General features: G+C 29.4%; 1 protein-coding gene across 4 annotated transcripts in view; it reads right to left on the bottom strand.

The window, feature by feature from the left end:
• Positions 1 to 17858, bottom strand: part of LOC107456122 (cytochrome P450 4V2) — a 50254-nt gene that overhangs the window by 23145 nt on the left and 9251 nt on the right. For all 4 annotated transcript variants that reach the window (XM_087152024.1, XM_087152020.1, XM_087152023.1 and 1 more), the window contains exons 3-10: positions 17491 to 17603; positions 15905 to 15990; positions 14302 to 14492; positions 13813 to 13882; positions 12528 to 12654; positions 11471 to 11665; positions 8902 to 9075; positions 8724 to 8790 (exon numbers count right to left, since the gene is read on the bottom strand). In XM_087152024.1, the coding sequence (XP_087008150.1) occupies positions 8724 to 8790; positions 8902 to 9075; positions 11471 to 11665; positions 12528 to 12654; positions 13813 to 13882; positions 14302 to 14492; positions 15905 to 15990; positions 17491 to 17603 (1023 nt within the window). The remainder of the gene's footprint in view (positions 1 to 8723; positions 8791 to 8901; positions 9076 to 11470; positions 11666 to 12527; positions 12655 to 13812; positions 13883 to 14301; positions 14493 to 15904; positions 15991 to 17490; positions 17604 to 17858) is intronic.

Here is a 17858-nt window from a genome sequence, read left to right as displayed (position 1 = left end):
TAATTCCAAGAAAAATCTTGTTTTTAGACATTTGTGTGGCCTATGGATTCCTAACGAGCATCAAACATTCTCAAAATTAAGTGTTCATTCACTGGAAAATTTAGTGTTTATTCACTGGTAAAAACTGTTCCTTCACTTGGTCATCTTACTACTTATTATTTAAACCACCAAAAGCTTAAAACAATATTATGTAAGTTATCTAACTTTTTTTTACATAATTTGCATTTAACAACTAATATGTCGACACCATCATTTAGCTAAAATTACAAATTTTGAAATTTTTATGAATTTTTTTAAAGGCAAGCTAAGCTTAAGTGTTCCTTCATTGTTTAGTTTACCCTATAATTTGTTGAGAAATTTGCGATGTTGTGAGAGATGTTTAAAAATGTTGACTACGTATATTTATTAATATTTATAAAATATATATTCAAGAAATTGATAAATATATTATTCAAAATCTATGCATACGTATGTATATTGTTGAAATTGTATCAGTTATTGAAAAAAAAATAAATAAATAAAATTAAAAAAAAAACATTAAATAAGCACAATCTGGTGTATTCTATCAGAAGCACGCTTTTTTAAAACTAGACATTTGTTGAATAAAGTGTTTTTCATTCAAAATTCTTTACTAAATTGCAAATAAATTATTAAATGATTAAAAAAGAAACATCGTATTTTATAGTGTGAAAGAAATTAAAAAAAAAAGATTAGCAAACGATTATTAGCGAAAAAAATATGAATGAAATTTTACGCTACGCGCGCGAAATCAAGTTTATTACATTTTAATGTTAATCGCCCCAATTAGTTATTTCTTTATTGTCGCCAAATTATTTTTTTAAAAATAATTAATTTTAATTTTTCTCAGCTTCTAATAAATAAAAACAGTTGAAACTTTAGATTTTTCAATTGAAAAATATGTAGATTAATATGGTATAAAAAATTCATACCTTATAATTCAATATTTTTTCATCCTCACTTTAATTAAATAATAATAAATAATTATTAAAAATTATTTTTTGCATGAAATTATCTTTGGGTAAATGAGTTTTATGAGTGGGTGCACTTTTTTTTTAATTGCTTCATTAGTTTTGAAAATATGACTGAAAACGCAAAAAGCGAAATTAACATTAAGGGGTACGAACTTTGAATCGCTCTCCTGACCAAACTATGGGGACCACATTTCCCAGATTGCGGCTACCCCCTATATTTTGAAGATAAAAAATCCAAATATGTAGAAAAAAATGCATGTTTATTCAGAGAAAGTACGTTTTTTGTGTCTGATTTCGTAACTTAATTAATAGTTAGCACTAATTAATTAGCATATTTGAGGTCACCCCCAGGAACCATTAAGATTGACACTTAGTTCGTGAAAATCCAATCATTAGAACGAAAGTTATTCAGGGTGATTCGTTTTTTTTTTTGCGGACTGTACAGTCCGCACAGTTCGGATTTTCACGAACTAAGTGTCAATCTTAATGGTTCCTGGGGGTGACCTCAAATATGCTAATTAATTAGTGCTAACTATTAATTAAGTTACGAAATCAGACACAAAAACGTACTTTCTCTGAATAAACATGCATTTTTTTTCACATATTTGGATTTCTTATCTTCAAAATATAGGGGGTAGCCGCAATCTGGGAAATGTGGTCCCCATAGTTTGGTCAGGAGAGCGATTCAAAGTTCGTACCCCTTAATGTTAATTTCGCTTTTTGCGTTTTCAGTCATATTTTCAAAACTAATGAAGCAATTCAAAAAAAATTGCACCCACTCATAAAACTCATTTACCCAAAGATAATTTCATGCAAAAAATAATTTTTAATGATTATTTATTATTTTTTATTATTTAATTAAAGTGAGGATGAAAAAATATTGAATTATAAGGTATGAATGTTTTTATACCATATTAATCTACATATTTTTCAATTGAAAAATCTAAAGTTTCAAACTGTTTTTATTTATTAGAAGCTGAGAAAAATTAATTATTTTTAAAAAAGTAATTTGGCGACAATAAGGAAATAACTAATTGGGGCGATTAATATTAAAATGTGATAAACTTGGGAGGAACTTGACTTCGCGCGCGTAGCGTAAAATTTCATTCATATTTTTTTCGCTAATAATCGCTTGCTAATCTTTTTATTTTTATTTCTTTCACACTATAAAATACGATGTTTCTTTTTTAGTCATTTAATAATTTATTTGCAATTTAGTAAAGAATTTTGAATGAAAAACACTTTATTCAACAAATGTCTAGTTTTAAAAAAGCGTGCTTCTGATAGAATACACCAGATTGTGCTTATTTAATGTGATTATTTTTTATTTTTTTTATTTTGTTTTTCAATAACTGATACAATTTCAATAATATACATACGTATGCATAGATTTGGAATAATATATTTATCAATTTCTTGAATATATATTTTATAAATATTAATAAAAATACGTAGTCAACATTTTTAAACATCTCTCACAACATCGCAAATTTCTCAACATCTTATAGGGTAAACTAAACAATGAAGGAACACTTAAGCTTAGCTTGCCTTTAAAAAAAATTCATAAAAATTTCAAAATTTGTAATTTTAGCTAAATGATGGTTTCGACATATTTGTTATTAAATGCAAATTATGTAAAAAAAGTTAGATAACTTACATAATATTGTTTTAAGCTTTTGGTGGTTTAAATAATAAGTAGTAAGATGACCAAGTGAAGGAACAGTTCTTACCAGTGAATAAACACTAAATTTTCCAGAGAATGAACACTTAATTTTGATAATGTTTGATGCTCGTTAGGAATCCATAGGCCACACAAATGTCTAAAAACAAGATTTTTCTTGGAATTACGACATATAACCATAGTTAATGTGGAAAATTTTACTTTTTTTTCAGTCATGGAATGGAAAGTAAAATATGTTTGAATACATAATTTTAAAAAAATGTTTTTCATTTTTTTCTCACAGTTTAATAGTCCGTTCTAAATTATGAATGTTTATCATTGTGTAATCTGATGATGTTTTTATTATTATTATTATAATTCGATCATTTTTTTGTTTAATCTTTTCCTCATATTTTTAAATCTTTTTAAGTATTTTTTTTCTCTTCGTCATGAGTAATTTATTTCTTTTTCTTTTGATTTAACCTTCCTCTTTTTTCCAAATTTTTGGCCAATGTAAATGTATCTTCGAAATTTCTTTTGATTTTCCAGTTCCATTTCCAGAATTCCTCACTGGATAATAAATGAGAAAAAGGAGTTTCGAAGTTTGAGTAAAACCCATCTCTCATTGACTTATATCTAGTAGTTACTTATGAAACCAATCATTTTTGCAACTAACAATGCCTCAAGAGGACTTATCTCAAAATCGGTTTTCAAGATACTTTCATTATTAATGTTAGTTGTCTCAGCTTCAGAGCCAAAATTTGATTATACAATTGTTCTTTTTGAAATAAATTCTTCAATATTGAGAAAAGCGCAGGCTATTGGATATTTGGGAGATTAAACTTTTCTGTCAATGTTCCTTTAAAAATTTGCAACATAACTTGTGAGATTTCCTTCTCAAGCTTCTGAAGAAATAGCGCATCGTTACTCTCGAAACATGTGTTTTGTTGATAAGTTGTCTTGCTCATTAACTCTTGGTGTCTGTTTTGCATGCATTTGTTACAGTCAACGTTTTCTACATCGAATGAAAAAATATCGCATTTCATAAAAGCATTTTAACTTCATCAGTTGATGCCTCAAATCTTATTTAAAAATGGATGTAAAATTTTCTAGACATATTGTTTTACAATTCTTTTGTTTTCAAGATCTAACGAGATTTCCAAGAATTACGTAGAAAACTAAACCAGAAAATTCGTTTTGAGGAACAAAAATTGCTCAGTTTCAAATTGATATGAGATTTATACCTATCCAGAAGAAGCAAAATTAGGAATTTGATTGCATTTTTAATTAGCCATGGGTAGAAACATTTGCAATATATTTGTAAATGCTGCATCGTTTCATTTCATGAATAGCTTTTCCAATGAAATATGTAGCAGGGACTGATTCTGTAATATCTCTACGAATTCTTCTGTAAGGAAAAACTACCAATGGAGGTACTTTTTCTATCCTAGGTACTTCAGAATATAAATCCTTATAATTTTTAAGGCCGCAGATTTTTCCCGTTTAAGGGCAGTATTCAACTCTTGTTTCATTCGCATTGTAAATACAATCACTTTATAAAAGGATGCCAGGGCTACTTCCCTCCTAAAGATTCTCTGAAGTTCTTAAAACCAGTATTTCGAATATTATTCTCTAAGGGAAGTTTTGCCTTTTGAAATTATCTTCGCATTGCACTGAGTTATCGGTGGATGTCACCTTAAAAAAACTTCACCCATTTTTCACCTAGATAATTGTCTTTAAATGGATTTTTCCTACCAGTTCCCGTTAGGACATTAAAGACGGCAATAGGATAATAATTTAGCTAATTATTGGCACAAAATCCTGCAAAGATTCCATTCAAGCTTTTATTATTATATTTAGTTGTTATATTTAGTTAATAAACATAGTTTATTAAGGAGTCTAAGGTATGATGTAATGACTAATCATTACATTTATAAAGATAAATAATAAATTAATTATTATTATAATTCTTTAAATAAATTTAGCAATTAAATTTGCATATTTAAATGAAATAGTTATAGGAGCTATTCATACAACATTTAACTGAATTTTAGGAGTCCTCTATGTCGCTGAACTACTAATTATCCAAGTAAAATCATATTTCACACATACTATTCATTCACTGGGAAATCTATTCTCAGTGAAGGAACATGCCTGTTCCTTCACTGGTTAGAAGTTATTATTTTTATTTTTAACATAATTTTGATTTATAATATGACAAAAGGTACAAGAAAATTAAAATTTTTCTTTTATTTTCATTAACTTGAAAAAATCCCAGTAAAGGAACACTTGTTTATACATTGGTTTTTCATCGTTCTGTAATCCAGTTAATAAACACGCCCTAATCTCAGTACTTGCTTATGTTATGATGCTTAAAATAAATAAAACGTAACTTCAATGACCATATTTTGAATTCTTTTTTTCACAATGAAAAAGAAAAAGCATTATTATATGTAATTAATTGTAGTTTAAACGGATAACAACAAACACTGACCTTATAATTTTGTCAAAGAAACAAGGCGTTGAACAGATACTATCAAATTCAAAACTTTTTCCAGAGAAGACTCAAAGACCAGATAACTAAATGCATTGTTAAAGGACTTCCTATTGTTAGGTAGTAAGCTACTCTTACCAATCAATCTAAATTAAAACGTTTAAAATCTTATTTCTTAGAAATATCTATGAAATGCTCCTTCATTTGTTGGTTTGCCCTATATCATCCTAATCTTAAAAGAAATTTCCGGAAGTGTATCGCAGAACTATTTTACCAACTATTTAATAAAATTTTAACATTTTAAAATTCTTATTCTTTTCCATTTTACGTTTATTATTTCTTCATTAATATACTAATAATTTTTTTAGAACTTTAATTTAGATTTTCTTTAATTTAGGTTTCCTTTTCAAATTATAGTCAAGTTTTTTTTTAAAGAATTATTGTCTGCTAGCTAAGAATAAAACCTTGTTAAGAAATTAAAAACATTCAGCTGTTTAAAATAATTTAATGCAAAACAGCTGATTATTTACTTAGCATACTATTTTTTTGAAAAAAGAATATAAATTATTGATTGTCTTCTTTTTTTTGTTTCTTGTGACTTCAACTTAGATTATCTGAAATAGTGTCGATGTTTTACAAGTCACTACAAAGTGGATAAAGATACCGAACATAAAAAGCTGTGGAATACGTAACCAATTTTTTTAGTGTCTTAAAATATCTCAGTATCTTAAATGTCGTCCTACTATCTTAGTTGTGAAATTAAATTTTTAATTATCTGACCACGTATGATTCACTAATTATTTCATTATATCTTTTACTCTTTATGATACCAAGTACATTTTTTTTCTGATAATATACTAAACTATTTTGTTTAATTTTTTACTTTAGCATGATTTCCAAGATATTATTGTAGTATAATTTGTTATCAGGAAAATGCCTTATTTTGTTATTCAGGAAATACTAAAAATTGAAATTTGTAAGGATTCCGAAGCTGTGCACACAATACACAATTTCCGACCTTATTTTAATAAAAAAAAATTTAAAAAAAACGTGGCAAGTAGGCTAACATACTTTTTACAGAAACTGTGAAAACTAATTTTTCCTATATTTCGTCAAAAGAGGATAAGAATGATATTGCTCCAAGGGACCTACTCAATAATTTCGCTATTTCCAGAATGAAATCTGTTTGATCGAAACATATTATTCCTTGAAAATTACACGAGGGAAAAATTAACTTTTATTATTTATCTAAGCTTTTTCCATTTATTTAATGATAGCGGTATTAAGGTTAAGGATATGCGTCGGAAGCCCCGTTTATTATTATACTATAAATGCATTAAATCATGTAGCTTGAATAATTTATTTTAAGTAAATTATTTAATAATTTTAAGCAAATAAGGGTGTAAAAATAAACTCGATCGAAATACTGCGAAAGTATACCCTGAAATATATGTAGAATAAACTTTGGAATCGATATATAAAAAATACCTTTTCAAACAACTTCGAGTAGGACGGAAACGCTAACTTGTTTAAAAAAGTTGTCCTTGTTACTATTTAATTTCGATTCCTGGTACTAGGGGACATTCCATTTTCACATTCGACTTTTGAAATTTCAATTGTAAACGGAATTTTTTTATGATCTTAAATTAAAATGTTAAGGCTTGCAGCAAAAAAAAATTTTTTTTTTGACTGCATTGATTTTTTTACAAAGTAGTGAATTATTATTTTTTCAATCTAAGAACCTGTGCCTATAACATAGGTAAAACTTATTTTAATATTGAGTGAAATAATTTAATATGTTGTGTAACTAAATGGATAATCCCAAGAAACTGAATCGAAAATATAAAAACTTCATTGATTTAAAAAAATAATAGATGATAATAAAAATAGACATGTTTTGAGCGTCCAATAATAAAAGTCACAAGTTATCCAAGCCTGACAAGTCTTGAGAATGGGCGATTATATTTGAAAACTCGAAACATGTCGACTTTTACTTCCCTCTTCATATGTTTTGAAGCCAGTTGAGTTTTTATCGTCAATTATACTGTTTTACATTTGGGTCTTGATCATTATTTTGATAAGGATTTCACACTAGTTAAAGTAAACATATGCATTTTAATATTTTATCAGGATTCATATGGTCTTTAAAAATGTAAGAACATCAATATTGTAAAAGTTATATTTAACTTAAAAATTAACATTTTGACACCAGATATTTTGAGTTAATGAAATTAAATATTTTATCTCTTAAGTTTTTGTGCCCCCATTTCAGTATCTTAAGGATCTTACGAGCTCTGTTTAAAAAGAGATCATCAGATATATATAAGAAAGCAAAAATAACCATAGTAGCAGTATTTGGTGGTAAATGTAGCTTATCGTAATTGAAGAATATGCTGTGCGACATTTTATGGTGAATTTGCGAACGTATAAGTTTCAGAATGTATCGAAACATGAGGATGCTATTTGCTAATCATCTTTATCCAAAGGAAACGATGTAACCTAAATATCTAGTAGAATGAAGCGATTTTTTAAGCAATGAATCCTACAATTTGCAACATATTATTTCAATATCTTATTCTTAAACATAACATATTTCAATCTTTTTAAAATGCCACTAAACATTCAGCAATTCCTTGAGTTATAGAAAAAAGAAATATCGTAAATTATAGAAAGCCTTGTGAATGTGCATTAGAATTATTATACAATCTACATTTTATTTTTCAAGCACTTTTTTTTTCTTCAAATTTTCTTGCCTAGAAGACTCGATTAAAACTGTAAAAATGATTATCCCTAAAATTTTGTATATAGCTATAATAAGTTATGCTCATTTTATTTTAGTATAAAATCCTCGAATAAATATAGTAAAAACAGTGTAATCTAAACAATATCAGATAAAAAGTTCATGTATTTAAATTCTAAAAACTATCATAAATAATTTATAAATCGATTCAAATTTACTTTTCAAAGGAGATTAAAATAATATTTTTTTTGCTTTTTGGACAGAAATCCCCTAAAAAATTGTTTATGGCCTGGAAACTTTGAGATATTTTCTATTAACAATAAATTAAGCCCCTCCCAGCAATCACTGAACATTATTTCAATTTTTTTACTATCAGAGTTTGGTTGCGTAGCAACCTAGTAAAATTAAGCACTCCTCTTTTGAATTAGTCAATGGGTTATCTTAAAATATTTATTTGCGCAGGCGACTTTTTTTGGCGGTTTTCTGGACTATCGCCAAATATATAAACATTTATTGTGGCCCAATTTACCACCCAATTTTTTTAAAATTTTGTCTACCCCCACTAATTCAAGGGTCTAGATTCCAAATATGTAAAAAAAAATTAGATGTTTATTCAGAGAAAGTACGTTTTTGTGTCTGATTTCGTAACTTAATTAATAGTTAGCACTAATTAATTAACATATTTGAGGTCACCCCCAGGAACCATTAAGATTGACACTTAGTTCGTGAAAATCCGATCATTAGAACGAAAGTTATTCAGGGTGATTCGTTTTTTTTTTTTGCGGACTGTACATAGTTGTACCTTGGAAGATCGGTATTATTATTTTTTTTACTTACACACTTTGAAGCTTTCTCCAACTTCTCTAGCTATGAAAGGCACTGAAGGATATAATCTAAGAGTCTCCTATAGCAAAAAAATAAATAAATAAATAAATAAAAAAAAATTAAAAAAAATCAAATTTCTTTTTTAGAAATTGCAATATTTCGATATTAAAGTCTTGAAATTAAATTATACCTTAATGATACATTCCAAGTACTTCATACGCATTAAGTCATCACGATCAATATCTCTTTCATTATCACCTTCAAATATTCCATCTAATTCTTCGTGTATTTTTTCCTGTACGTGTTTATCTAATCCAACGAAATATAATGCCCAAGAAATGGCCATAGCTGTTGTATCATGACCCTAAAAATAAATTTTAAAACTAAATTTCTGATCCTAAAAAGTTTCCTTTTTTTTAAATGTTTCAAAGCAAATATCATATACAGAATAATAAAATTTAATATGATGGAAATATTATATTTTATTTTATCACTAAAAGCTACCAATCCTAGCCTTTTTTTTTGTTTTCACAACAATGATTATTATTATTGTTATATATTAGACGCTTATTTTCATATTTGTCACTATTTAAAAAAATTTTTATCTATAAATTTGTGATGTTTAATGTGGTAACAGTTTAAGACTTAAATTTGAGTTTGTCATTTCTGATTTCAAATTTTTAAAAATAAATAATGCTTTCTGTTGATGGTGGCTTTGTTGTATGCCGTTTACTTTTTTAATGGTATTTTATGACTAAAGCATGAGCCAAGCTTTAAAAACAAAAATAAAATACTTTAGAAACAACCAACTTTATGTTAGATGTTTCTTTCAAGCAACTTTGAAAAGGATCCAACATAAAATTGGTCCATAACATAAATAAATAAAATTAACTAAGAATTAAAAGATCAAAATTTACCTTGTAATGTACTCATCTATTTAATAAAAATTTTTGTAGACTGGTAGATCTTGCTTTTGTAGTTAATTTACATCACACTAGAGCTGCACAATGAGTTACTGGCGACGGTCTGGAAAACATCCCTGAGGATGATCCGAAGACATGCCATCTTAAATTTGATCCTCTGCAGAGGGAATTGCACCCTCGCTTCGGTAGCCTAACGACCTGCTCGCAAAGTCGAGCACTTTACGGTAGAACAGTTTAACGAGGACCAATACCGCCCACGGTCGGTCTCTAAGCAGACTGATCCAAGTGGTCACCCACCACCACACAACCGCAGCCAGGGATGCTTGACTTCGGGATTAAAAATGATACAAAAGTAATTCTGGTAAAAAGAATGGGTTTTTAAAATCAGATTCTGAAAATTACCACCTATCGGTATATTACCGTATTTTACCGAAAATAACAAATTTCAAAAATGCAATCAGTGTCGTCTTGATCATTTAAGAAATTGCTTTTTAGTATATATTGACTACCAGACACCTCTACTACTAAAAGTATTTTAAGATTGTATCTCTCACGGAAAAAAAAAGTAGTATAACAGTTTTTTTCCCTCGGTTTATTTTAGGAATGAGTAAAATATAATTGATTGCCACAAACTATTGCGCCACAATCTTTACGTATACATTTTTAAGTGGAAATACACCGAAGAGCCATTACACTATGACCACCCTCCATCTATAACAATGGGCTCGCCCAGATTTTCATGGTTTCTCGCCCAGGAACAATGTTTTTATGGGGCACATTAGGACCCATAATCCTCATAAACACTCCTTGACGTCTGTAAGCTACTTGAACATAGTTGCAGACCAGGTTCACCCATTCATGGCAACAGTTTTTCCTGCGGGGGATGGTGTTTAACAACAGGATAATGCACCATGTCATAAGGGTCGAATCGTCATGGATTGGTTCGACGAACATTCCAGTGACTTACAAGTCATGTCTTGGCCCCCAAATTCACCTGACCCTAATCCAATAGAGCATTTGTGCTCCTACTTGGAAAACCAAATTCGTGCTGCCACGCTACCCCCTCACAATGTGAGGGAATTGTAGGACCAGTTGGTGAGCGCTTGGTACCAGATACCTCAGGCTACCTATCAGCACCTTGTGGAATCAATGCTACGGCGGGTGCTAGCAGTTTTGAGGGCTAAAGGTGGTCCTACATGTTATTAGCAGGGTGGTCGTAATGTAATGGCTCTTCGGTGTATATGTTACAATAAAAAATACTAAATGGCAAATACCTCTGTCGAAAAACAGATAGAAATGAAATAATTTATATTGCATTAAAATGTTCTGAATTATTATAACTAATTTACAATGTAGGTGAGTTAACTTTATTTTTTCTGCACTGTAAAATGAGATTTTTAGAGTTACGACGATTGTCACCACGGAGAATGTAAGGATTTCTCATTCGAATGGCTAAAAAAGATTAAGATCGCTTACAGTTACTTATATGTTATCAGTTATGGGTGTAACAGCGCCTTGTTATGAATTAAACTTGAAATTTATTTTTAAAGAGGAACAAAAGCCTGTATTAATGTGATTCAAATGTGAACTAAAGTTGATTAATTGCATTCTAAAAGTGAGATTAGTAAAGTATATGATGACACTTTATCAGACTGCTCCAGAAAGAATAACACAGCAGTTTAAACCTACTAGTTTCTTGACCTTCCATATATGGCCAAACGTTTAATTGAATCTGTAACAGTTCGTGATCAATTGCATCAATTAATTCCAGTATAGCTTTGAATAAATATTCAAATACTTTCATAATCATTTACAATACTGTATTACAAAACTTACTTCAAACATAAAAGTGTCTACTTCCTCTCTAATGTCTTCTTCAGTAAATGATGGATCTTTAATGTGATGCTCTAACAGTAATTCCAGAAAAGCTTTGCGGCACTTTGTATTTGAAGGACTGTCATTGGCAATCACATCCAAGTGTTTTAATAGTTGATTATTTTCTACCATTTCAGATTTCTTTTCTCTTATAACCTATGGATAACAAAGTTCATATTGATCAGTATAAATCGAAATTGAATGCTTTTACTGAACAAGCAAATGCTTAACTAATTACGTTCAGTACAGTAAAAATTGAGTATGAAATGAATATAAAAAATAAACCGTTAAATACTCTTTTATTTATAAAGGGTATAATGTTACAGAACATCGCGTTTCGGAAATTAATAAATAGGGCGTGCGGGCAGCCGATGTTTGCATACTAGTCAAATAAGGCATTAAAGAGACCAATATCGAGACGATCTATAGTTTGCTAGCCATAAAGATTTTATATTCAAAAAGAACAACTTTATTGTTCTAACATTTAATCTAACAAGTAAGGCATTGTCCCTCATGTATTTAAGCAAAATTGAATGAGACCAAACACGAGGAAATAGGACCAATATATCAGAAGCTCCACTGATTTTTAACTATTAAAATTTAAATTTTAATAAAGTTTTAATTATTTTAGACTTGAACTTATTTAAGCATCTGAATTATCTATATATAGTATAAGGATAGTTGAAACATATTTTCCGACGTAATTTTCAATGGCTGAATTAAATGAAATAATTTCAAAATAGTACTTAAAAAAATTGTAACTTTTGAACTGTTAGCTCTATTGACTTTTGTTTCGTCGCTTTTTATTAAGCGAGAAAAAAATATCATGGGAAAAATACATGACGTATTTCTCCCGTATGTAGCATGCGAAAGCTAAATTTAATGACCGATTTTAAATCGTATATTAAATACATTTTTCAATCAAAAGAAAAATCTACCACAAAAAAATTAAATTTTAAATACACTATTTAAAAGTAATTTCTAAAATTAAATGCCGTGTGTTGATAGAATTACTTACTTTTCTAGTAAAGCGATGAATAACGTCAACATTCTTGAAAAACTGTCTACCAGATGGTGTAATTTTAAAAATGAAATCTGGGTAAAGCCAAGGCCTCAGGATCCGGAATAAAAATATATCCCCGATTCTAGAAAGAAAACAAAATCAATAAATAAACATTTTTTTAAAAAGTATTTGTGTAAGCGTTAATGAATTTTAAAAGAGAACGGGTAATTAACCTGTATGTCAGAGATATTATTCACCATAAGGTCAATTCCATTAAAACCAACTAACAGTTATGGATGGAAAAAAAGGCATTACTTTGACAAGAAATAGATAAAAAAAATAATTAGTTCCGTTATGGATATATTTTTAAGGGATCTTATAAAAGATACAAATGTATTTATAAATAATGAAAGAAAATCTTAAACGTAACTATATAAATATAAGTGTTTTTATGTAATAGAGATAGATATTCATTAATAAAAAGTTGCAGTTGTAGCAGAAAACACCTTATTTCTTAGATCCTTTAATATTTATTTATATGTAATCTGAAACGTATGAGAAAAAAAAATCGCATTTTGTAAGTGCATTCTTATTGTTTAAGGATACCAAGGTAGGATTGATCCAGTTTTCTGGCATGAAGATCTAGATTTGTTTAATTGTCATCTACGTCCTCAGCAAAAAAAAAAAAAAAAAAAAAAAAAATACTGAAGAGCTTTTGTAAAAAAGTTTAATTGCAAATATTACTCCATTTTTCATATATGTTTTTTATGCATATGAAAAAAAAAAATTTTTTTCTTCTGAGAAAACCCCAAATCCATTTACGGGTCAAAAATATAATTTTTTTTCTCCAAAAAATAAAAAAGTAATAATAAAAATTGGAACACACCAAGACAACCCTTTGACATGAGGAATCGATTTCTCAGGTTTAAACTCATTCGACAGTGTCTGGTCAGCTTTGAAGGGTAACATTTCTGAGTTGGTTAAATTTGACTGACTATGGGGAGCCGTGATGGCTCAGGGGATAAAGCGTTCGCCTTCCAATGAGGTGAACCGGGTTTGAATCCCAGCGATGGCTGGTTGATACAAATTCCGCACCCGGCTTGCAGCGAACACAGTGCTGACTTCCTCAGTGGTGGACGGATCATGGTTTAGAGTCCCCTTGTCGTCAGGCTAACTATGGGATTTTCCTTCCCATGTAACGCAAATGCGGGTTAGCAAAAATTAAGCTCAAAGAAAGAAACTCATAAGAAAGGCCTTCTTTGGAAATAAAAAACTAAGCGACCGATGGGTAAAAACTTACTCATGAATTGCTTGAACGTACTCTTTGCATCCACCCGATTGCACATTTATTCTTACGCCCATAGCTGTCTCTGAAAGAAAAATTGTAATTATTGGGAAATAAGAACTTAATTTTGTTAAAAAGTTTGAAAGTAACTTAAACCTACGAGAGTAGACCTTGATATATGTTGTAAGCGTGTGGTAACTTTTACATAAGACATATTTAAATTAATGTTACAAAATTTCTAAGAAATATTTGTCTTTAACTTGCACTTTGGTATTAAAACAACAATAATATACGTGTTTTTTTAAAACCATTTTTCCTACTAGTAACAAGAAGTTTTAATTTCTGCCATAACTGAAAGTTTCTAAATATCGATACGAAATAAAACATATTAAGCAAAAAAACAAAAATCTACAATAAACTCAAAATTCGAAGTTTAAAGGTTACGATAAAGGGTTAAAATTGTAATACTTTTTAAAAAATATACCTCTTTCTAATTACACTCACCCCAAATAATATCTAGAGTACAAGAAGTAATTAGAGGAACAATATCAGTCCATGAATCTTTCTCAAGTTTACGAAGACGTGACACAAGAGTATGCGATTGATTGAAAAATACAGGCACAAAATCTTCTAATATTCGAAAGTGAAAAGTCGGTGTCAATAGTTTTCTTCTATAACGCCACTTTTTGCCAGTGCTGAAAATAATATATATATATATATATATATATATATATATATATATATATATATATATATATATATATATATATATATATATATATATATATATATATATATATATATATATATATATATATATATATATATATATATATATAAGAACAACATATTTAACAAAATCAAAATCTGGTATTTGTGTTGATTGATTACGAGGAATGACACTTAAAACTATATAAACAAACACGGTGGTAAACGACCCACAATTCGAAGGAATCAAATTTTTTTTAATAGATTTTACCTTAGGATTAAGATTTTGTTAGTGTAATATTCTTTTCCTCTATGGACTTAACTCTAAATCTATTTATGATAACTAGCGTAACAGGTTCAGACTATAAGTGAGAACAATTGGCTCATTTTAAAAAGGAGAATCCGCTAGTCGCAAGCTTCGAAGATTTTACAATGTAACATTAACTGTTCGACTACAATGGCTACCATAGCCGATATCTACAATTTATTGATGCTACAGAATTTAGAGATGTCAATGTGATTGCAGTATATGAAACAAAGTTAAAGAAGAAGTTAACTTTTCTGCTTATATTTCTGCTGATTATACCGTCATATTCATGAGTGGAAATCCAATCATTTTGGGATACCTGTTAGCAAAAAAAACGCCATTTGGGGAATATTCTAGAAATGATGATAAAGAAGAAGACTTTCTGCAAATGTTGGATGACAAACTATTTATTATCCTTAATAATAATGTATTAATATAATTACTTTTCTTTCAGTTATACCTTCGAGTCAGTTTAGCTGATTTTCTGCATCATCCCTAGGTGACAAACTATTTCGAATTTATCCAAGCTAAAGCAGGTTTTCTTGCATCATGAGATCTAAGTTTAATGTATCCCATCTCTCTTTTACCCTTACCCTTGCATTCATTAAAAAAAGTCACAAATTATGACGGATTAGCAGCTGCACCTTCATCCATCAGTGGTATATGGGTAAAATATCGATTGAGTTCAACTTTCCTCTTGACTTCTTGTAAGTCAGCAGTCCAAACTGGTTCTGTCCGAAACTGTCAAGACTCCAGGAGACAAAAAATAAAATGAACGTGCTGCATCATACAAAATATTTTAAAACAAATCAAAAGATGTGGTGTATTCTAAATATTTATTTTTTCATAAAACAAATACTGTCCCATAAAACAGTTTTTGCAATGAAAATAAACTTAATAATTAAATAATAGGATGAAATTAAGAGCTTGTAAGGGAAATTTATAGTAAATTTTTAATGGAATCATCAATTTTATTAACAGTTATTCTAACATACCCGCTGACGCAAGAGAATAAAACCATCTTCTTGAAGAGGAAATGAAGAAATTAAAATACGAAATATGTTTAAAATATCATTATTAAACGAGTATTACCTGGTAAGAAGACCAGTTCCAAGCCATGGGTGCAGAAGGTCATATTCGTTGGATTTGTCAATAGTAACATTACTACTTAATACAACCTGAAGGAAAAAAGCAACGTTTTTAATACAATACAAAAAATAATAAAAATTTATTTTAAAAAAATTTACAAATACATTTCTTAAATTTTTACATAAAAGAAAATTTTTTCTTCTGGACATATTGTTACTTTAAATAAAATACTGTGACAGAGATTGAAATAATTCTAAGTAATTATTTTAAAATAAAAAAATGGTTTTAGATTATCCGCTTTTTTTTTACTTGAATCAATCAAAAATAGGTGAAAAGTGTTGTAGGTTTGTCTTGTTTTGGGCGGTAGGTCTATAGATTACCATAACTATCTTATAGGAGCAATTTCTTTTCTTTAAAAAAATTTTACTAAGTTGCCCGATCAAAGAAAAACATTTTCTTACTTCAATAAATCATTTTTTCATTAAAAAAAAAACAAATTTCACCCTAACAGACTTATTGGGTTATTGTTAATAATCGACTGTTATTATTACAACAGTTCGCATGTAGAGTACATTAAGAAAAATGTTGGTGTAGGAAATATCGGGCAATGGCAATTAACAGTAAAATAATATCAGGCTAATATATGCCGAGCAGTGACACACAACCCTAAAATGGTGAAGGGAATTTCTGCTTGAGTCACGATGACTCAGGGGATAGAGCGTTCGCCTTCCAATGAGGCGAACCGGGTTCGAATGCCAGTCGATACGAACTACGCATCCGGCTTGTACCGACCACAGTGCTGACATGAAATATCCTCAGTGGTAGACGGATCATGGGTTAGAGTTCCCTTGCCGCCAGGCTAACCGTGGGAGGTTCTCGTGGTTTTCCTCTCCATGTAACGGAAATGCTGGTTAGCTCCATCAAAAAGTCTTCCACGAAGGCAAAACTTCTCCCAATACTTGATCCAGGAGTTTCGGTGTCTTCTGGATTGGGTTCAAAATTACAAGGCTACGGAGTTAAACATTAGTAGTAAAATTGTGTCGGCTGTTTAACGGCGATTATAAAATAAAATAAAAATGATTTCTGCTTAAACATTGGTGTTGGGAACTCAGGACTAGTGTAAATCGGGCAAATGAACACACATCTTTGTCCTTTTACTGTCCCAATTAATCAGATAATAATCAATAATAAATAGCAAATATTGATAATAACTACGTCACTAATAAACCGAATGTTGTAATAAAGGGTATAAAATAACCGACTCAAACAGGAATACTTAGTAATTTTCTCCCACAGTCTGAAATGAAATAATTTTTGTCGGCTGCCTCTACTGTAAACGCCTTAGCCGGAATACCACTGATTAAGAGATCAAAGCTTTCAATCACTATGCATGCATTAAAATGTAACATAGAACTACTTACACGCGAATAAATCTTGTAGAATGTATCGAATTTCATTGAGTGTGGGCTTTAATGGCCACACACAACAAATTTCGTTGTGCAGCGTTTTCATGTTTCATTGACTTTAGAACCCCATACATAAATTAGTTGAAAATCTTAAATTTGTATTAAAAATATTGAATGGCAAACCTCAACAGTTTCCGGTTTGAAGAAAACCACAAAAGTCTTCAAAGCAACAGTGGCGTGAAAAATTCGTTCTTTTTCAAATAGGACGCACATTCCACATGCAACATTGAGTATAACTTTAAAAAAAGGTTTCATAATGTAATGCAATTTTTAAATAATATGATTAATTAGTTCATAAGAGCAAAATAAAAGAAAAAAATTGATTAATTCGCTCATGGGCTGCAATAGCGGCACAATTCAAAAAATCATGTTTTGAGATAAGTGGGTTTAAAGTTTTCATTGCTAAGGAAAATGCATTAGAAATCTTTAGTTTGCTAGTATTGCTGTTGTCTGGTTCTTGACGGGTCACGGACCATTTCCAACCTCTTTTC

The sequence above is a fragment of the Parasteatoda tepidariorum genome, chromosome 9 (assembly GCF_982258835.1).
Source record: "Parasteatoda tepidariorum strain Cologne lab strain chromosome 9, Ptep-v5.0, whole genome shotgun sequence".
In the NCBI taxonomy this organism is placed as follows: Eukaryota; Metazoa; Arthropoda; class Arachnida; order Araneae; family Theridiidae; genus Parasteatoda; species Parasteatoda tepidariorum.
This window is presented reverse-complemented; position numbering and strand designations above follow the sequence as displayed.